Source organism: Lytechinus variegatus, chromosome 1 (assembly GCF_018143015.1).
Source record: "Lytechinus variegatus isolate NC3 chromosome 1, Lvar_3.0, whole genome shotgun sequence".
Taxonomy (NCBI): domain Eukaryota; kingdom Metazoa; phylum Echinodermata; class Echinoidea; order Temnopleuroida; family Toxopneustidae; genus Lytechinus; species Lytechinus variegatus.
In genome coordinates this window covers 54,153,547-54,176,835 of record NC_054740.1, presented here as the reverse complement: position 1 = coordinate 54,176,835, position 23,289 = coordinate 54,153,547, and the positions used below count along the sequence as shown (strand labels likewise).

Genomic DNA, 23,289 nt, shown 5'->3' with positions numbered 1-23,289 from the left:
TAAGTTATAATTTCAAAGTCTGCGAACGACCGCAATTAAAGTTGGAGCTTCTCTTGCTTAGCCTTGCTTTCTCGTTTTTGTTTATTATAACGTTTACAATAATCCTCTACTGTCTTGTTTCTTCAGCAAAGTCTATATTTGGTACGAGAGTCCTCTAAGTCTGCAAAAAACGAAGTATACTCCACCCAGTTTGTTGACCCGTCTTCTACTGGGTTCGGTAGCTCGAAACAAATATTATGACGTAAATAAAAAAGACACGAAAATAAACCAACCTTAACCCATACAACGCAGAACAATACATGTTCGGAAATATACAACTGGATACCGTCTGGTGCGAAACGTCATCACACGCACCGGTGCACTTTGAATCAGCTATCGACATTTCCGCATTTAGGATCCACACAAAAGGTGGTCCTGTGGGTTTACTATTATTGACAAACTCGGTTTACAGTCCCACCAGTACACATTTGTGATGTTTGACGCTGAATTGATAGTTTTGGACTACTGTATGTGTTGAAGTTTATTCATTATATAACCATGATGATTAATTAACATGATTTCATGGATTTGATCTTTGATTTGAAGTTTGATAGTGTATTTGTCGACACCCAATGTGGCTCTGTATGGCGCCACGAATAAGGGAGCAAGGAAGATTCTTGGAGCTGGCTTGTTCCTAGACGCCAACCTAATGTTAACATAATCTGGAGACTTTAAGAAAGGAAAACTGATATATTGTTCCGTTGTAAGGTAAGTTCATTGAATATTTAGTTAGAATTTTGGACAGTCGAGATGCTAAGAATGGCCAAATGCACACAACTAAATTGTTGATACTAAATGCAAAATAATTATGATAACGCGCATCCTTTTGTGGAAGAGTACAAAATAATACAGATATATTTTTGTTTCTAATAGATTTTGATTATCTTTTCAGTTGAATTTCCATATAAGTGTTTGTCACTCAAGATGACTTTACTTCATAACTTTCTTTGATTTTCAGTTCCTTTTGAATAAACTCACAATATTTGAAAAGAAATAGCATAGGACTTATTTGAACCCTAAAGAATTTTCTTCAGTTCGCAAACTTGATTAAGGGATATGTATGCGTTTAAGGGGGGGGGGGTGTATATTCTCTAACTGCATAAGAATTAATCTTGTCCCTAATCAAACTCTCAGAGTGAGACAAGGGACAAGTCATTCTGGAGTGGAATTTGCTTCTTTTGAGAGTAGATTATAGCTCCTTCTGGAGTGAAAATGTAAAAAAAAAAATATAGGTCTACACATTTCACCTCAGAAGGAGCTATAATGAAGGACCTGTCCCTTGTCTCACTCTGATAGGAGTGTGATTAGGGGCCAGACGTGATCTTTTGCATATTTTTTCAATCTTTATCTCGCAAAATAGGATGAAAATACAAAGAAACATCAAATAATGTGATTAGATAATAAAACAAATTGCATTTAGAGTGTAGATTTATTCATTTACGACATTTAACCTGATTATACTCTGAACTTTGTTCAAGTTTGTAATATGTACATAGTTGTAAATTAAATTTGGTTATGTGAATGTGATGAAGAAACTACAAGAAAAATAAAACTGCAAGATCACTCCATCGAATGAATGATTGAATTCATCACATTAGTCACCTTGCACAAAAACCAGGATAACCCTCCAAATCTCTGACGTGAAAACGTCCGTTTTTGTGTGACCCTGTCTCGTAGAGGCGTATCTATTCTTCTCCTATTTGCATCAAAAGTCAACCCTTTTGTTAAAATTTCCATCGCTATTTTTCGAAGGACAGCAAGGGACAATAGAGTTACGGCCTGCGACCGAGCTCGAAATAGAAGCTACATGGATATTCAAATAAAGACGATGAAATAGTGCGTTCGGCACGCCAGTTCATGACTGTATTTTCATTTTGAGTTTTCGTCCCTTCAACATTTTCAACATGATTATGTCCAAAGTCCATACAAATAATTATTGATTGGTCCAAGATAGGTGCAATATAAAACATTAGAACTTGATATGCCCTATACTGTAGATATTAAGTGAAATAATAATAATAATAATATAGCATTTAATACGCTCTATATCTCTTTCCTAGCAATCCCTCTGAATACAGTATGATACCTGCTTGCATAATTAGTGAGTCTTATAATGGTTGAAAAGGTCAATCCTAGATTTATTTTTATTTTTTTTTCAAGCAGGTGGGGCAGATAATTATCAAGTCGTTCGTATTCATCTATTGACGTAGTTTTCTAGCTGCCCGCATATATCATTACGATGTTTCTTTCGTCGAGTTTCAAATCCTTTTTTACTCCGTGCCGTACATCCGATCTCAATTTCTTTTTTTTAATTATTTATTTATTTACCACTTGTGGGATGGAACACCCTATCAGCACATGCTGTTTTTTGTAGAGGTCCATACACACAACAATAAAAATGTACAATAAACAATCAAACATGATAATGACAAAAACACAAAATCATATGACATAAATCATAAGAACATACAATAAAAGGCGAAATAAACAAAGTACAATATGATATAAGCAAAATATATATAAAAACAATAGGGGGACTAAAAGTAAGGAATAAATGAAAAACAATAGAGAAATAACTTAAAGATAACCTAAACTCAAGCAGGTGCTAAGGGATTGGCACAATCTTCTCATGATTCAGGGTTAAAGGGATGGCCCAGGCTTGTGATATTTATATCTCAATAAATAGAGTAACTTCATTGAGCAAAAGGCTGAAAATTTGATCGAAATCGGATGACAAATAACAAAGTTATTGAATTTTAAAGATCGGTGAAACAGTTCTAGGTATATCTTCATGAATATTCATTGGATGGGCTGATGATGTCATATCCCCACTTGTTCTTTTGTATTCTATTAAATGAAATCAGGTTTATTCAAAATTGTACTACCAAGAACTAAAACAATTGGATTGGCAACATATTAAGTACATTAGTTATTTATTGCCGCAATTTATTTCATTATAATGGAGACACATCACTTACACATGGATGAAAAAATGAAACATTTATAATTTCATGTAATAACATAAGAAAAAGGAAAGTGTGGTCCACTGGTTAGAGCACTGGACTCATAATCGCAAGGTTGTGAGTTCGAATCCCTACTCAGCCATTGTCTCCGCTTTGATAAAAAGGTCCGAGAGTGATATCTGTCGTCTATATTATGGTCAGCCACTATGACTGATTAACCTAGACGTACAATGTTTCCTAGGTAATTGGTTACATACCAGCTTCGTGTTTACCAGCAAAACGCTAGCTGTCCTGCCGAGTTCCATACGGGAGTTACCATAACAGAAACAGAAACAGGATGTGAAATCATCAGCCCTCCTAACAAATATTCATGACAATGTGCATGTTACTGTTTTCACAAAATATTGATATACTTGAATTTTAAATAAATTTGTTATTTGTTATCCGATTTTGATGAAATTTTCAGCACTTTGCCCTGTGAATTTTACTCTATTTATTTAGACAAATATTTTCAGCCCGGACCATCCCTTTAATCTCTATGTATCTTTAGCGAACAGAATATGTATCAAAATACACAATAAAACACATAAACATGTACAAAAGAGATTTTTGAAGATACACAAACATGGAGATATCCACGTACTTTTGCATTTTAACGCATATGGGTCTACATGTATGACTATTACAAGGTAATTGATCTTTACGCAATTAATTATAATTATAATTGTCATTGTATTTGAAATTTTGAAAGACAAAGTAATTGTAAGTGTAATTGAAAAAAGTAATTGTGCCCAACCCTTTTCATAGGTCAGTATAGACTGCAAAACACCGGTGTCGATTTAACAGCAGCCCGGAATCTGTATATGTCCACACCAGAGAGGTGTTAAACAACACCAGTTTGGTGTTGGTCCAACACCAGATAGGTGTTTATACAACAGCAATTAGTATTAAAACAGCACCGGTTTGATTCCAAACTGGTGTTGTTTCAATACTTCTCTGGTGTGGACATGTATAGATTCCGGGCTGGAGTTTATGCAGTGCACTAATCAACACCCCAATTATAAGAAGGTCTCATTACACCACTGATATTCTTTAGATTAGATTCTATTCACACAAGTCATATAGACATCAATAATACGGATACGTAACTTGGTGTTAACGGTGCCTATACACAGCAAAAAATGTGGTGTTAACCGGTATAGGCCTACATAGAGGACCACACCAGTTATTTACACCAGTGTTAAATTGCCAGTGTTAGTTTAACACCTATACGTGTTATTAAAACACCTTTGGTTGTTACATTATTTTACACTCTTTGGTATTGTATTCAATCTCTAGGGTGCAATTTTGACACCTGAGGGTGTGAACCTATAGAGACATAAAATGGCGTCAGTTTTAACACCACAGTTTTTTTTACTGTATATAGGCCCTACACGAGTAATATAATTTTAAAAATCTAAATTTACGTGCGGTTGCCATCATTAAAGCTAGTAATCCTGAAATTTACACAATGTTTGTAGCTCCTTAAAAAATAAGCTTTATTCAATGCTTCAAAAGTAGATAAAACGAACCAAACAAAAAAAAGCTTATAATTATTGTTCATTGTACTGCAATTTGTCTTATTTTGAAGTCCTCTCCGAAAAGACCTCTATTAAAAACAATGCACCGAACAAGTTTTTAAGTCCTCTTGAAAACATGTATGGTTGAATATTAGAAATGTTTTATCAGTTTAAGAAACTTTTATTTAGTATTCAGTTTTTATACTACAAAAACTCCGGTGTTGATTTAACACCGGCCTTGAATCTATATGTCCACACCAGAGAAGTATTGAAGCAACACCAGTTTAGAATCAAACCGACAGTGTTTTAATACTAATTGGTGTTGTATATACACCTATCTGGTGTTAGACCTAATGGAAACTGATGTTGTTTAACACTTCTCTGGTATGGACATATATAGATTCTGGGCTGGTGTTAAATTCAACACCAGAGTTTTTGCAGTGTATAAATGTAATCATTTTTTACTCCATGATGAAATAAACATTAATATACACTGCCTGATTCGTAGAAAGCCGGACTCTGCTTATTGATAATTTCCTTATCATGTTAATGATTTACCTATGCATACACGAAATGTTGACCGAGTTTGTTTGAGAAAAGGCGGATAAAACATACGAGTATATATTTACCTACCATTTTGATTACTGCAGTCTGGTTGTGTACAGTAGTGAAAAAAACCTAGACAATAAAAAACTGCTACTGAATAGTCATATTTATTGTTTAATCCTTTTTGTATTTAGCATTTTGCTTATTGCAATCATGTTTGTGTAAAATGATTATGTCTCATTAAGCGAAAATCGAGAATATACAGTATAAATGCTACCAAATTGGCAATCCACCTGCAAAAAATTCTATTCTGCATGTTTAGAGTAGATCAATTATGTATGAGTTGATAAGAGATTCTGAATAGCTCTATGAGGACTCTACCAAGAGCGGATCCAGGATTTTCCAAGGGGGGGGGGGGGGGGGAGGGCAAGCAAATAAAAAAAGTTATCAACTAAAAAATAAGGACATTTCGCCCACGAAAAAATTGACAAGCAAATAAAAAAAAGGGGAGGGGCACGGGCCGACTGTGCCCCTCCCCCTGGATCCACTAGTTGACTGTATGATATATCGCTTGAGGAGGACATTATTGCAGCCACATCCACGTAAAACATTCAATAATTATTTTAGTCATTTCATAACAACTGTTCAAGATAGGCCATGCATGGAACTACGGCCGGTCTCAGAGTCACTTGACCCTGATTTAAAACCAAGTAAATTGTAGTCATAAACTCGTTATCCTTTATTTAAAAAAAAAAAGGGGGGGGGGGGTAAGATAATACGTAGTAATTCAGAGAACAGCCAATTGAAAGTTATGTAATAGAAATTCAACGCTGAACACAGCCGGTGTATATATGTATATACTCATTGAATAGGCGATTTGATTATCAGCTCCACATTTTATTTTATCATTATTTTTATCATCTTTATTATTATTATGATCATCATAATCTTCATTATTACTATTTTTATCGTTATCATTGATACTATTATCATTATTAGTATCATTATTATTACAATTGTTGTTTTAATTGTTATTATTATGCTCTATTGAATAAATTATTTTTTTCTATATTATTATCATCATTAACTTAAAGCCCGAGGCAGAAATTACTTTGTTCCAGAGACAAGAACAATATCAAAGGATCGTACATCTACAATGCCTAATCATATTTTGTGGATAAAGAGATATAAAGATACGGTGGTCATGTAGAATCTGATAGATCAATATTTCATTCTAACAACGGTTTAAATGACCAAAACAATTTGATTGACTGATTTCGAAGACTGTCTATATTTGCCGTGAGAACAATGATGATATACATCAAGAACATAATGTGATAGATATAAAAATTTAACAATGGTTCATCGGGACCCCGTTTCACATAAGACCCATAACTGTTGTAACTTAGACATCATGTTACATAATCATGGTAATGGGGCTCAACACCCGATCAAAATCATTAAATTAATATTATCTTCACCTATTTACAATATAGAATGGCAAAATTACAATTAATTTTTTAAAGCCTTTATAAAATGGGCACCAGCAGATGCATATCCTAACCAAACTAGAATATCGTCTGTAGAACCTAAATATAGAATAGTGAATGATTATGCATTATTAATGAAGATTCAAGACAAAAGTAAAATGTTGATAATACATCATTAATGAAGATTCAAGACAAAAGTGAAATGTTGAAATTCCTGTAAAACTTCATCAGAAACCAAAAATCTAGTTTAGGCCTATCTGGGGGCCCGTTTCGGAAAGAGTTGCGATCAGGGGAGCGTTTCATGAAAGGACTTGTCGGACGTTTTATCCGACAAGTCCTGTTTTATCCGACAGTTACTATAGTAACAGTGCCTCTCAGCCAATCAGAATCCAGGAAAGTTGTCATATTTGACAACTTGTCGGATGAAAATATTGATGAAATGCCCCCCAAATGCAACTCAAAAAATCTTGCGCAACTTGATTTTCAGCCAATGAAGCACCCGTGTTCGGAACTTGCGCTTGATTATGTTGACTTGCATTTAAACGCAACGCTTTTTGCAAAAGGCCCCCTGGAATTAAAGGATGCATGAAAACGAAATAATCAATTTCAAGCTGTTTCAATAAAAAGGCAACTGTCATATATCATTTATGACACGTGTTATTGTTGAATCAGCCATAGAGACAATTTTATCTCTCTCCAACCTGTCAGACTTTGCTCAAAGATTTCAGAGTCCACCTGCACGATGAATTAATCTTGATAGGCTTATTTACTCTTCATCTATCACAAATATTAAGTCACTCCACAAACACGATTGGTATTAGCAGGGGTAATCCCCACAACAACATTTTGACCACAGCATATTTCATACAGGTAATCAGATAATTTATCAATGATGATGATGTTTATGAAAGGTTTTCTTTCTCTTATATGCAATTTGCGAAACCATTGTCAGACAGTATTTAAGTGTTTTTGAAGAATACATGTACTGTATGAGAACTAGGCATCAACTTTTGGTTTCATAATTATGCGAGCGAAAACATGCAATGAGTTTATTTTCAGACGTATAGATCCAAAACAATGAAACGCTTTAGAGCCTTAATTTTTTAAGGACGCGGAATAAAATAAGCCTAATAAAATATTTGAACTCAGCCCAAGCCCTGCAGTAAATTTAAGTCTGCAAGTCTTCACATCAAAATAATTTTTGTATAAACATTAAGCGAAACGACAAGACAACAATCGGTGAGGTGATTAGTTAATATTTTTGGTAAAGGTGCACTATTTCTGCAAATTTCAGTGCAAGGTAGCGTAGCGAGCTAACCAAAACAAAATCAATACATCTCAGCAAAGAATTTATTCCGTTATTATAACAATCTGTGTTGTAGTTTTGGACAAATTTCACAAGTGAGATTGGGGTCCGTTGCAGATAGAGTTGCGTTTAAACGCAAGTCAAAAAATCAATCGCAAGTCCCGAATGCGCTGTGTTGATTGGTTGAAAATCAAGTTACGCATGATTTTTAGAATTGTGTACTGTCCACAACCAATTGTGTCGTCTTTTTGGAATCTGTATATACAAATGCAGTACAGTTTACACCAATTCACGAAACGCTGAGAATGATGCGCATATTTCCCCATTGTGTCTTTTCTATTCTTCGAATATGAAACATTCCTGGATTTATATCAATAGAGTATATTGTTGAGTATCCATCCATATCGAATGCCCTTGTGCTGTGTGAGAATCTGCACTCTTTTTATAGAATGCGATCACGGTGAAGGAGTTCCCCTCCATGTTTATTATATAGAGAACCATGGTGTGTTTCGATTTAAGAAAAAAAAATGGTAAAAAAGAAATTAAATTGAGAGAAATCGAAGAATCGGTATGATATCATATGTTTAAACGCAACTCTATCTGCAACGGACCCCAATCTCACTTGTGAAATTTGTCCAAAACTACAACACAGATTGTTATAATAACGGAATAAACTCAAACCCTTTTCCATTTTTTATTTATTTTTTTTTATTGTAAATTTCATTCAGTTTAATCAATGTTGAGTAATAAATTTTCTACATAACTATTGTATGATTTTGTGAATTTATATTGGTTATAAAATAATGGTTAATTTTTGTTATTGAATTTATCCATTGTATATGATTATGTTAATACCATGAGTATTTGTACGATGATTTGTATTGAACTGAATGATTAATAAATACTATTACAAAACAAAAATATGTTTTGAATTCAGCAGCTCGCATTGTTTCTCTGTCAAATAAACACGATCACATCACTCCACCATTGGTTGCCCATAAATGACAGCATAGTTTTCAAAATTCTACTTTTGGTTTATCACATCACCAATGAATCCGCACCCGATTACAAGTCTCTTATATACATGTACATCACTATCAACTTGCACGCACACTGCGATCATCTACATGGTCTAACAAATCCTGGCGCGATCGAACCTTTGCTCTGTGGCAATCACTACCACAGGAGCTGAAGAACTCAAACTCTCCAACATCCTTCAAGGGCAACTTAAAATTGCATTTGTTCACCAGCAGGTACTAGGTTTGAAGACAGACATTTTCCTAGTTTGTAATTTACCTTTATTGTACTTCTCTTCGTCCTATTTACTTTTATGTTTTGCTCTCTTCTAAGCATCTTGAGTATTTAATCAAAATGGAAAAGACGCTATATAAATCATATGTATTATTATTCTTATTTTGAACCAGGAAAAGAATACAGTGTAGTAAATTGATATAATGATAACATTGGGTTTGTTTATTTTCTGTAGGTAATTCATTTTACTTCTTTAAGTACTGTACAAACTGGAAGCATCAGTAAAAATCCTGCATGCACTTTGAATAAACACAATATACTAATTACAACGAAATTATATTTCCAAGCCAATCCTTAGGATCGAAATATTGTCCTGAATGCGCTTTGATATATTGAGAAAATTGGAAATTGAATTCATTGTTATAATATAATTTAGAAGGGGTAAAAGATAACCCGTTGAATTATCTGACCCGGTTTTCAACCGAAACTATCGCTCCATCCAAACATCCATCGAATTAGATGTCTGTATTATATTTTATTATTATTTAGTGGTAAGGGATCCTTTTTGTTAATCGTGTAAACATAACTTAGGAGAAAAATATTAGGCCGATATGAAGTGATTGGAGCTTAGGACACACATTGAGATCTGCAGATAATTTCAAAGTTTTATTTCCCCCCTTTTTTCAGTACTGTATCATACAATTTTGGACCATCTTTGAAAGCTTTGATAGCTCACAGTGTTACCAGCTTATATGAAGATTACACATTAACAAAATATGGATGTTTTCCCTCATAAAAAGTATGTTAAGAAGAAATTAGTGTCAAATTAAACTGATTAAATATGATTTATTACTGTAGAGCCATTAAGATGCACACAACATCCTGGTTCTGTGCATTGTATTAAACGAAACCCGTTCAGAAATGTTCATGTGTGTTAATAGATGGTAGATTTGAAGTGATGCACAATTTCATGTACGAGATTTTGATTTTGTTGCTGTTTATCTACAGTACATGAGATAGGTGGTGACATCTTACACACTTAAAATGTTCGGAAACATACTGGCCACTGTGTTGGGTAAACTATGTTGGTAAAAAATAGATATATTCTCGGCAATTATTATCCAATCCCTTTTTTGTTGATAGTCTTGTTCCTCATCATTTTCCCCTCCATGTACTTGAAAATTCACGGAGGAGTGGCGATCATGACTCTGGATGGTGCGTCAGACAGAGTGCGTGTTTATTAAAGGTCAAGTCCCCCTCAGAAAATGTTGATTTGAATCAATAGAGAAAAATTAGACAAGCACAATGCTGAAAATGTCATCAAAATCTGATGTAAAATAAGAAAGTTATGACATTTCAAAGTTTCGCTTATTTTTAACAAAATAGTTATGAACGAGCCAGTTACATCCAAATGAGCGAGTCGATGATGTCACTCACTCACGATTTCTTTAGTTTTTTATTGTTTGAATTATACAATATTTCAATTTTTACGAATTGACGATTAGGACCTCCTTGCCTGAAGCACAAAATGTTAAAATAATGGAATTTCACGTGTTCAGGGAGGAATGAAACTTCATGTCACATGACAATGACGAGAAAATAAAAATCTTCCATATTTCATATAATAAAATACAAAAGAAATAGTGAGTGAATGATGTCATCAGTTCCTCATTTGCATACCGACCGAGGTGTGCACATAACTGTTTTGTGAAATGAAGCGAAACTTTAAAATGCCATAACTTTCTTATTTTACATTCGATTTTGATGAAATTTTTAGTGTTATGCTTGTTGAATTTTTCTCTTTTTATTCAAATCAAGTTTTTGTTGGGGTGGACTTGTCCTTTAATTAAGGTTGATCTTTCATGTCTACGTTGAAGGTCATAGAGCTTTAGATTTTTTTTGAAATATAATTATACCGATTTGGACAGGTAAATGCTAGAATTTTAGAATTAAAAGCTGTACAGAAATATGTTAACAGTTGATATAATTTCTTACCATTTATTAACGTTGATATCTCTTTTTCTCCACTTTCAAATATCTTTCAGGTCAATATTGGTTTTGGCAAGTGCATCGAGTAAGGCATATCCAGGAAATTGTTTTCGATTTAAAAATATTGTTTTTGGAGTTACATGGATAAGCTGAAAGAAGGACCAATCTGATTCTGTGACCGATCGATTCATTATGTGCATTTGGTGCTCTGAACACAAGTGCATCTTAACTATCTGCGCGCTCAACTGATCCTGAATGGATGATAATGACAATTATTTTAAAAGTTTCTTTTAATCTTGATTTCCCTATTCCACCATTCGTAACATAAGATATATAACCTGAAAAGTTCATACGAAATTCAGGACGCAACACTTTTCCGTCGGAAACTAATTACTTCACAATTACTTCACCATGCCTCGCGGGATGAATCTAGAATCTGCAGACGACCTCGCCTCCCTGGAGTCACTTAATGAGGACAATATGCTAGAGGCTCTTTGTCGGCGGTATGAAAAGGATAAGATTTATGTAAGTGGTAATTACTATATCATTGTAGCCCTTATATTTCCGTTTGTTAGGTTTTTCGAATCTATGGCCATGGCGACGAACAATATTATCAAATGTGTGATGATCTCTTTAATCATCTTCGTCATTATCACCCGTCACCATCATCATCATCTTTATCATCATCATCATAATCAACCTCATGATCATCGTCATAATCCTCATCAGTGTGACAAAGTGTGACTACCACCATCACCACCACCACCACCACCATCAGCATAATCATCATCATTATTAACATCATCATATCATCATCACCGTCATCATCAACAGCAACAACATCATCATCTTCATCATCATCATTATCATCATCATTATCATCATTATCATCGTCATCATTATCAATATCACCATCACCACCATTATCATCAGTATTATCTTCACTATCATTATCCTCATCATCATCATCGTCATCAACATCATCATCATCATCATCATCATCATCATCATCATCATCAACATCATCACCGTCATCATCGTCATCATCATCATCGCCATCATCATCATGCATCATCATCATCAACATAATCATCAATATTACATACTGCCACCTACAGAATCACCACGATCACGACCACCATCATTAACATCATCATTACCATCATCCTCATCACAGTCATAACATCAACAACACCATCATAGCCACAACCACCACCAACACCACCCCCACCAGCAACAACTTCACTACTGCCAAGACCATTACATCATTTCCTTGAATTAATGCTATCAATATCTAAACTGATCGACATCGTCACTGCCATGAACCGCATTGCGATCTTGATTGTAGCTAACACAATTAATATCATCGCAGAGAATATAGGGCTGTGGTTTCACAATAGCTCTAACTAGCCTATAAACGTTTGCGTCACACAGATATTGTTCACTGATCATAATATGCTAAACCTCTATAATCTCTTTCTTAAATTTTCTTATCAACTATTTAGTTCATCGTGTGTTTACCAGACAACAAAAAATAGCGTATTCAAACTGGACTCCAATTTCTGACGTTCACTTATTAGTACTAACTAGTTTAATGGTGACCTCGTTACTGGTAACCCAGAAAAAAATCTATAAATTTATATCACATAGCAATCTGGCCAATCAACGAGGAGTTAAAATTGCTGCCCTGACGTGAAATCTAATGCTGATGTGAACATGTTCTGAGTAAAAATGTCATGCTTTCGGCGGAAATGGTCAAATTCAATGATTTTAATTAATTGAAATACATCCTGCAAGTCGCAGTGAATATTTTCATGTTAAGATCCCGGAAAAATTCCCTCGACACTACCTACTTTCCTTAAATTTAAAAACTCTAGTAAAACACATTGATTTGATGATTTCCATTGTGGTTCTGCAATAACCATAAAGACGTTTAAGAAACACCATCCAAGATGAATTTCATATTTGTGCGAATCATAAATACAATTCCTTGAAAGAACATCTTATGAAAGACTTCTGCACATCTTATACTTTTTAATTCACTACAGACGTATATTGGTGACATCTTGATAGCTGTGAATCCTTACAAGCCCCTAGGGATCTACTCTTATGAGGTAAAGTAGAATACGTATATATAGTTGGATGATGTTTCATTAGGGTGTGTTTATGCTTCCATTGCGAGGACAGAATCAGCAATTTCAAACGTCGATTCAAAACGCCGATCGTAAACGTGGTTCTGGGAGTGCTGTTTATGCTTAACTTTTTAGAGCAAATCATGATCTCCAGCTGGCTTCGCATCGTAAAGCGAGGTCAAATTGGGCGCGCCTTTTTTTCGAAAGTTTTTTTTTCCGATTGTTTTATTACGTAGAGATTACATGGAGCAATACGACTGTATTTGCCCGCGGATTTTCATCTGACCGGAAGCATGTACCAAATGAGGTCATTTAAACACGTTTACGATCGTGGTTCTGTTTATACTTCCCCAGAAAGCATGATTCTGGTCAAACGACGTTTACAAACGCACCTTTTTGTGGGTTTACGATCGGCGTTTTGAAACAGCGTTTAAATGAAAGTTAGCATGGACGCAACCGTTTTTTTTACTAATCACGTTTGGAAACGCTGATTCTGGCCTGAAAAGTGGAAGCATAAACACGGCCTTAGCTGCGTTAAGTTACACACGACCTTAAAAACGACTGAAACACGTTCTTCGGTACGAAGTCAGATAGACATGAATATTAAAAAAAAGGAAGAAAAAAACAACAACACAACCTCTCCTGTTCCTGGATGTATTCAACAGTACGTCTTGTTGTATGGACCACGACGTTGATGACCCCATACAGTTTCAAGGTACCATGGTACACGTTTCCATGATTTAGCTTATGAATAATGTCAAATCAGGGGGCCCTTTCATAAAGCTGTTCGTAAGTTAAGAGCGACTATATGAACGACTGCATGGTGATCCTTTCTTACGCGCTAAACCGTCGCTGATGAATATATCATTTACCACATGAAAGGATCACCAATCGTTCTTAAAGTGCTCTTAACTTACGAACAGCTTTATGAAACACCCACCTGTTTTAATGGATACCTATATAAAAATGGGGCCACCTGTCTACAAAGATCTCCAGTTTGGTTGTTTGGTTTAGTTATCAACTGAAACTCATACTATGGGAATCGGTCCACAAATACCACTTCTGCTCATAAAGTCTGCTTCTCTTTTTCATTGAGTTTATTCTCTATATATCGGTTTTCACTGTATACGTCTTTCATTAATTTCCTTCTCGCCCCATCTAGACGTCACTTTCTTACTCCGACCTCAAATACAGACAGTCCCTGGCGCCACATGTTTTCGCTGTAGCCGACAAAGCATATAGCTCCATGAGAAGAACAGGCATCAGGCAATGCAGCGTCATCAGCGGTGAGAGTGGCGCGGGAAAAACAGAGACCGCCAAGTACGTCATCGGGCACATCATCAGCCACTGTAACAGCAAGAAGAACAATTTACAGGAAAAGATCCTGCAGGTTTGTGAATACACTGGGAAATTCAATTACACATTCCATTAGCTTAAGGGATAACTCCTTAATATTTGTATCTCCGGGAATCTTTCATCGTGTCGTCTCTTGCACAAACACTTTTGATAATTACTATTTAAAAATCCAAGAAAAGTTCAAGCCAAGTTGTTCATTAAGTGCTCTATTATAGGGTCGATAAAAGTCATGAAGTTTTCTCAAAAACCTCTCTGGTACTTTGGGGTGAGGGCGTCCTTTCCCCGGGATCATACACCTTTTATCTGGTCTTTCTGGCACGTTCGCACAGTAGAACCCCTTTGTATCGTTCTTGACAAAATGTGATCGTTTGTAAAACTTTGGCAAGCCAAGGAATCGTTCTGCTTCCAGCATTGTTGGGTAAGGGTCCTTCGCAAATGCATCACCGTCGATGAACATTAATTGGTCTTTCCGGTATACGTCAAGAAATTTATTAATGCGGTCGATATACATCCCCTGTAAAATGAGCTTTGATTTCATGATGTCCCCATCAGGCTGCAGTATGGTTTTTTCCAAGGTATCCCGAATCCTGTATATCCTATACATAATATCAAAAGGTCGATCTTTGGGAGCGTTTGAATGCGCTACCAGGTGGGCATAATCTGATATCAGCCTATCCACAGGATCGCGTAGGAGCAAGAAAAACTTGACACTAGACGGTAGGTATGGCTTGAGGAACAACAGGAAGTTATAATAGAAGAAACCCGGATTTTCTGTCATGGTTAACTGGTATGGACTGCTCAAACGCATACGTTGGATCCAACTTGCGACAGAAGTGTTAGTGGCATTTTCTCTGGGAAACCTCGTCTCGCCAGTCATGGAGACGGCTGGGTGGAGATCAAGGAAGGTACTCAGAGTCCCGGTTCCGCATTTCTTGACCCCGATGACCAAAGCGACAGGCAATCTCTTTCGGCAGTGTCTCTTTTCCTGCAAGCTTGTCGAAATCGCCGATCGTTTCTCGCTGTAGGTGTAGCAGCAATCAGCTTTTGTGGCCCATGCTGGATCTGTATGATTGATGCGACCAAGAATGGTCTCAATGCTGTCCATCGTTTCAAGATCATGTCTCTGTGAATGTGAGGTGTATCGTTGGTTTGCAACATCTTTTCTTCCGTCAGCAGTTGGCATGATCCTATCTGATCCTGGCGTCATCAAGTTCTGTCCTCCAGTTCGACCCTGGTCATCAACAGCAAAAGCACTATGATCTTCGCCTGTTGAAGACATTCCCTCTTGTATATGCTGTCTATGCAATATAAGAGAATGAAGGTAGTTCGTAGAACCTGATCTGTCTCCAAACAGAATAAATAAACTTGCCAATGAGGCTAGCAACAAGGCAACCAAACTTGGTCTCTCCATGATCATGATATGATATGTCGAGGTTTATTTGAAAACAGCATACAGAAGCACCCGGTTCACAGTTGTCACTCATTTCATATACCTGTGCACTTATGTTCTGAGGTCTCGATTTCCTCGATGGGCCAAGAAGTTTGTGAAAGTGGGTTTGCTTGTTGATTTACGTCAGCAATATCAGTCCTATATTCGGACTATTTGGATAATGTTCAAATATTTGGGAAATCTGTTGGCATTTGTCTTGAGAAACAAACACGTTCTGATTGATCGTCGCAATTTGCGGAAAATCAATAACATGAGTTAGCTCAATCAGGTTTATGATAAGTATGCCTAAATAAAAAAAAGACATAAACCTATGATACTTTTAGATATTTCCTCTCGACCAATGAAATCACATCATTTTAGTATCTTGTAATTTTCTATCTGCATAATTCATAATTTATATAGACAAGGCATTATATAGCACAAAACTACTTCACCAGTCTTAAATTTATGATTTATGTGATATTGTCATTTTTGTATGGCAATATTAAAACTTAATCTCAGCAATAACAGCATCAACAGAAAAACAACAACAACAAAATCACTACTACTACTACTACTACAAAAAATACGACGTAGTACTTCTGCTACTACTTCTACCACTACTACTACTACGACTTTATTAATACTGCTAATATTACTACTACTACTACTACTACTACTACTACTACTACTACTACTACTACTACTACTACACTACCACTACTGCTACTACCACTACCACTACTACTACTACTACTATACTACTACTACTACTACTACCACTACTAATACTGTTACTACTACTACCACCACTACTATTACTACTAAAACTACTACTACTTCTACTACTACTAATAATAATACCACTACTACTTCCACTATAACAACAACAACAACAACTATTACTACTACCACTCCTACCACTACTACTACTATTTCTACTACTACTTCTACTACTACTACTACTACTTCTACTACTACTTCTACTACTACTATTACTACTACTACTACTACTATTACTACTACTACTATTACTACTACTATTCTTACTACTACTTTTTCTACTATTACTATACTACCACCCTTACAATTGTCATTACTAGTACCACCAGTTTTCTTTATCTGCATGATGTAGGTAAACCCGTTGCTTGAGGCGTTTGGGAACGCTCGAACGGTAATGAATGACAACTCAAGTCGATTTGGTAAATTCCTTGAACTTCAATTCACCGAAGACTGCCAAGTAGTAGGAGGTAAATAATATATATATATTTTTGTATTTCTTCAAAAAGATAGAAATCAGGGCCCATCTTACAAACAGTTGTAACTCAAACTGCGATTGATCTCAAATTCTTATATCTTACTTACACAAAGATCAACCGAGATATGAGTTTAATTTAATTCTATCGCATCATGAAATGATTATAAAAGTAAAGCGAATATTAACTTGTTACAAGAAGCAAAACTTTCCAAATTTAATGAACTTGGAGACGAAATAATTTTGACTTAAAAGCGTGTACAATTCAAAATCTCTGCAGTCTCGTTTAGAACGGACAATCATCCAATATCCCATGTATATCGTTTTATTATTCTTGCCCATTTAACAGATTAAAAATAATCGATAAAGAGATCAGATTACAACCAAAAGTCTGTGGATCTTTTCAAACATCATTTCATTATTAGCATTAGTATTTCCATCTATATTCCATTTTTATGTAAAAAAATAGTTATTGTAACGTTCCCATAAAGACAGCTCCCATGGTAACAGGACTCAGCAGCCAATCACAATAAAGGTTTCCAGGGTAGTTACAGTAATTGCAAAGCAGTATCACAGTTCTAAGTCTTTGAAAGTCTATGAAACGGAAATGATTTTATCATATAGGTGCATAATAATATCACTGTCTTATATGCAGCCAAAATCGACACATACCTGCTTGAGAAGTCTCGTGTGGTATCGCAAGGAGAGGGTGAAAGAAACTTCCATGTCTTCTATTATCTGTTTGCTGGATTAACGGAACAGCAGCTCTTGAGTATATTGCTTTCACCCCCTGAAAACCACAGGTATGCGCACCTTCTAATGATGATGGTGTGAACTTTGAATACAAGATCTAAAAAAAAATATGTTTGAACACGTCAGAAATTCATGACAGAGACGAGTACGACAGGATTTATTAAGGAACATGCGGATGGTATTCTGATCGGGGGCGGATCCAGGATTTTCAAAAGGGGGGGGGGGCATTTTTCAGAGGAAAAGTTTTGACGAGCAAAAAAAAAGGTCTTCGCTTTTAATGAGGGGGTGGGGGCTGTTTTATTTAATGCTGTTTTAACGGCATTTTTACATTACAAATTTTAATTTTGCTTCTCAAGGGGGGGGGGGGGGGGGCACGGGCCGGCTATGCCCCCTGGATCTGCCAGTGATTATGATAGTCATGGTTCAGTTAAACATGGGTTATCTCAGGCCAGCAATTTTATGGAATGTCAGCTGTAAAGTCATTCACCAATTAAAATCATATTTATCCTGCTGCAAAAGTCGTTAAACAACATAATGACTCGTAAAATGGAAAGAAAGGGAAAATATAAAAAGAATTAATTGCTACCTTATAATTGCCACGAATATGGAAGAAAACGTGTTATGATAATAAGTGCACAGTTTATGTAACGAATTTCGGTCAATCAGGTTGAAGGAATTCAGTAGCTTTTAACTGTTATTGCAAATTTGTTATAATACAAAGTTTTATGAAACTGACCCCGATCATGTGACCCAATCCCCTGATAGGACTTTAATGGGGCATGGAGTGCAGCGCATCTACACGAGCGAAGCCGAATTCATGCACAGTCAGAGGGCATTTGACGAGCTCCAGGATATCATGGAGCTCGTGGGCTTCACCCAAGAGGACATCTGGATGATCTACCGTCTCCTCTCGGCCGTCATCCAAATCGCCGACATCGAGTTCGATGTCGATGAGGAGACGGGCGGCTCCTACATCGTCGACGAATACATCCTCAAAGTTGGTAAGACATCTGAAACCAGAGGCGCAAAGATTTTTTTTCGAGGGGTGCAAAAAGCACGATAAGATGCAAAATCTTTCAACAATCGTTGCGAGAGAGCGAAAATGTTGGCAGTTTTTAAAATCAAAAAGCTTTTAACTTTATTTTAAGGGGAAAGTCGAATTTTATTATCACTCTTGTTGTCTCTTTTTTTATTTTGTTTAGACTTCTCTTTTCGATTTGCATACCCTTCTTATTTCTTCCCTTCCCCCTTTTTCCTCTTTTCAAAAATTGAAGCGAGGGGGGGGGGGGCGCCCTTTTTCTTCTCGAGTCGCACCTTTACATGACAAACAGATCGCAAAGATGAATAAACGCCTTCTTAAAATTTTCCATTACTTATTTTTTATGAAAAAATGAATATGTAAGGGATTATGACGTTCTTAGTCTCAAAACGGAGAATATACTTACCATATCACTGCTTAAATGTTCGATCTCGATTTATCTTACTTTTAACAGTCGCCACGTTACTTGGTGTTGACCCGTCAGCCTTGGCTACAGCGCTCATATCAAACATCGTAGAAGCTAGGGGTAAGTCTTAACGCTTTAGCTCATATTCTAAGGTTTGGTTTAGCGTAAACCGAGGTCTAAATCTGTGAGAAATTATGGGAAGCCAACTGTGTTATTTAAAAAAATTGTCTTCACATGATTCGAACACATGTATTTTCTAATGCTTACTGTGATTTTTCTTCATTCATTAACCTTGAAGACAAATGTAGTAATACTTGCTTACTCTTATGCCCAAGTTTTATGAATCAGATCCGTAAACTTTCTAAGTTATGATGACATTTCAAAAACTTAAACTTAGGTTAAGATTTCGATATTGACTCCCCCAACATGATCTAAGTTGAACAACTTTGTTTTTCTTGAGTTAGGTTAAAAAACTTTCTAAATTATGTTGTCATATAAAAAAACTTAACCTTCGGTTAAATTTTGATGTTGACGCTGCCGCCACCGTCGCCGGAAAAGCGGCGCCTATCTCACTCTGCTATGCAGGTAAGACATAAAACCAAATATCGCACTACCAATAAAGTAAATTTCTTAAAGTCATTCTACGTCACCACTGTCGTCATTCTTAGGAGAACAGATCGTGACTTTGAAGAATGTCGGACAGGCGAACGATGGTCGGGATGCCCTCGCGAAAGCTCTCTACAGCAAGCTCTTTAACTGGATCGTCAACCAAATCAACTCCCTTATCGCCCCTGATGCCGATTGCCCGTACGTAAACATGACATTGATTGATTCTCAATTTTCTTATGCTGTTTTGTTATAATTGATTTGTTGTCATCAACGAACGTCAAGGGCGCCAACATTTTATCGGTGTTGCTGCCTGTTATACGTTCGTGTTGTCATCTGAAATAGGATTAGAGAAACATCTATTGAGTATGACAAGTATTCCTCTAAACTTGGCCCTCATTCCTCTTACATGACCCATATAAAAGTGGCCAAAGACATTATTTAGCAAAAAAAACCACAACAAAACAATTGCATAACCTGTTTACATTCAATACTTAATTCACCATGCTGATGTGTTTTTTATTTGTGTGTGTCATAGTGTGCTTTATAATAAAAATCCTTTCGTTGTTTTAAGAGAGTGAGTGCTCGGGATATGCATTATATGTATTTTCTATGTGTTCCAAACATGGCGTAAGTAAAAGTAAGCATATTATTATATGTTTTTTGGTTCAAAATAAACTTTTTTTGTTGAAAATAATAAGGTGAAATCACATTTCAGACATGGTAAGTATTTGTGGAAAGAAAAATATATCTAGTCCCTCAATCTTTTCTGTATGAATATATTCGCTGTTCTCGGTAATATATTACGTCTAATTTACGGTGGCATAAGATATATTTGTTTTTGATAAAAAATACTTTTAAACAACATTCTTTAAAGTGGGAGCAAGGGCTACGAGATCGGCATCCTTGACATATATGGCTTTGAGAGCTTCGAGAAGAACAGTTTCGAGCAGCTATGTATCAACCTCACCAACGAGCAGCTCCAGTACTACTTCAACCAGCGGATCTTTGCCTGGGAACTGGCCGAGTACTCTGGGGAGGGTATCCCCAAGCAGTCCATTACCTACCAAGACAATATGCCTGTTCTGGACCTCTTTATGGCGGTAAGGAAAGGTCCTAGTTGATTTGGTACTTATGTTTGTTATATAAGCTACCGAAATCATTGCATCTCGGATTGGCTGATACCAGATTTGTCAGTGAAATTCAGTCACCGACTATTTTGTTTAATGAAACTCTGCCCAGGCCTCGATCATATTATGACACAATGATATAAACAAAAACAACAGTCAACAACAATTTTTTTTCGATAATCCGATCCAAAGCAACGATAATAAAGGCGTGATATTCAAAAGAAGGATTAATTTTCTGCTAACAATATGAAATGAGTTCTCCGTCTCTTAGATTCGACTTGAATTTGAAAGAATGGACGGGATATACTTTTCTTCCTCTTCTTCTTCTTCCTCTTCTTCCTTTTCTTCTTCTTTTTCTTCTCCTCCTCCCTCTTGTTCTTCTTGGTCTTGATCTTGTTCTTTATGTCTGTTCCCTTTTTTGTGCATCTGCTTTTCATTTTCTCCTTTTTCTCTTCTTCTTGGACCCTCCCCTATAAGTGGTTCGATTTGTCACTTAACTGCATCTATATCCAAGTCTTCTTGTAACCATGGCAACGTGACGTGTTAATACACATTCCATGGAATATGCATGATTCAATTCAATTGTTTTATTTTCCACTTTCAATTTCAATTTCATATTTACAATAAAATATTGTGATACAATTGTGAAATAATATAATCATATTTGAAGTATATACAAAAATTGATAACATTATAACATTCTATAGACAATTATCAAATTGAAATATAAATAATTGAAAGGGAAAAAATGAACAACGAAAAAACATAGATAAAAAGAAAAGAGAATTTACATTCATATATAAATTTTCTTACAAAAAATAATATTTTAGCCGTCACTCGGAACTTTTTTTTATTTCTTTTTAATATCTAGAAGCCGCTCGGTCTACTTTCCCTACTGGACGAGGAATCTAGGTTCCCTAAAGGAAGTGACATCACTCTGGTTGGCAAGTTCTCGTCCAATCACAGCAAGAATAAGAACTTCCTCATGCAGAAAAAGAACAAGGGAAACACGACCATCTTCGGCGTGAAGCACTATGCGAAAGAGGTAAGATTGTTACTAATTTTCATTTGTCAATTATTCGTCAAGCTCTTCTTGAATAAAAAAGTACTGCAAATCTTCCTTTTGATGTCGGTTGAAAAGAAAAGAACTTCAAATAAGTTGATAAAACCACACACAAAGCCAGAGCACTTTACTAAAGTGTGAAAGTAGAAGAGGTATATTAACAACAATGCTTAATGGCATTATTTTGTACACCTTAAATACAGTGTTCATCTTGCTTGTCACAAGTTAATTTACTGTAAAAGCACCGTTTAAAATGTAAGCGCTAATTCAAGCCCTTCTCTCAACAACAAATTGTTTATCGTTTTTAAAATATATTAAAGTATAAACAATTTTTTTTCTAAGTTTAGAGAATTATTCAAACAGTAACGGGTATAGCGACAAGCTAAAACAACTTGCTTGAAATGTCAAACACCGTTTTTACAGTGAAAAAAAGGGATCGTAAGCTCTATTCGAACTGAAAATAATTCGATCGTGGAACCAGCATACTTAGATTTGAATGTTACCTACCACTAGGAGTAGCCACTTTCTGATCCAAAGAGACAATTGATTCTCTTCATTAAAAGGCACATCCATTTCCATTCCTCTCTGGTTTGATTTCTTATTGTTCTCAGTGGCGTAGACAGGTCCTTAGACCTGGGGGGGGGGGGATGATCCCTAGCTGGGTCATACTTTATATATATATATATATTATATATATTTATATATACACATGGGCCAAAGCAGACGAGTTAAAGATAACAAAATAACACGATCTGCCTCATGGATTATCTCGTGTGTCTTTTAATCACTTTGCTTTCAGCAATAAACAGGGCATCCAGTAATAAACAAACTTCCTTGCACATTTTTCATGGCAGTAATCTTTTGTTTGATTAATGACAATGAGTAAAGATGATCATAAGAGAAATGTCATTTGTCGGATGTCTAGTTATCATCTTGGTCATGACAGTCCTGCTAAACATGATCTGGAATAACTAGTA

The 23,289-nt window shown here is 35.8% G+C and overlaps 2 protein-coding genes across 3 annotated transcripts in view; one reads left to right on the top strand and one right to left on the bottom strand.

The window, feature by feature from the left end:
- The first annotated feature begins 322 nt into the window (after window positions 1-322).
- LOC121416977 (myosin-IIIb-like) overlaps window positions 323-23,289 on the top strand; it is a 73,053-nt gene continuing 50,086 nt past the window's right edge. The window contains exons 1-11 of one of the 2 annotated variants that reach the window (XM_041610523.1): window positions 323-747; window positions 11,200-11,668; window positions 13,192-13,257; window positions 14,438-14,665; window positions 17,196-17,310; window positions 17,971-18,118; window positions 18,834-19,069; window positions 19,562-19,633; window positions 20,182-20,320; window positions 20,997-21,222; window positions 22,121-22,294. In XM_041610523.1, the coding sequence (XP_041466457.1) occupies window positions 11,555-11,668; window positions 13,192-13,257; window positions 14,438-14,665; window positions 17,196-17,310; window positions 17,971-18,118; window positions 18,834-19,069; window positions 19,562-19,633; window positions 20,182-20,320; window positions 20,997-21,222; window positions 22,121-22,294 (1,518 nt within the window). In that variant the 5' untranslated portion in view covers window positions 323-747; window positions 11,200-11,554. The remainder of the gene's footprint in view (window positions 748-11,199; window positions 11,669-13,191; window positions 13,258-14,437; window positions 14,666-17,195; window positions 17,311-17,970; window positions 18,119-18,833; window positions 19,070-19,561; window positions 19,634-20,181; window positions 20,321-20,996; window positions 21,223-22,120; window positions 22,295-23,289) is intronic. The other variant, XM_041610527.1, reaches the window with a different exon arrangement.
- LOC121416995 (heparan sulfate glucosamine 3-O-sulfotransferase 1-like) lies at window positions 14,672-16,628 on the bottom strand. Its single transcript, XM_041610538.1, has one exon. It carries the CDS (start codon window positions 16,046-16,048, stop codon window positions 14,789-14,791), a length of 1,260 nt encoding a protein of 419 aa, XP_041466472.1. The 5' UTR covers window positions 16,049-16,628; the 3' UTR covers window positions 14,672-14,788.

Excerpts from the sequence above, each read along its gene's own strand:
- LOC121416995 (XM_041610538.1), bottom strand. The coding sequence starts at position 16,048 with ATGATCATGGAGAGACCAAGTTTGGTTGCCTTGTTGCTAGCCTCATTG.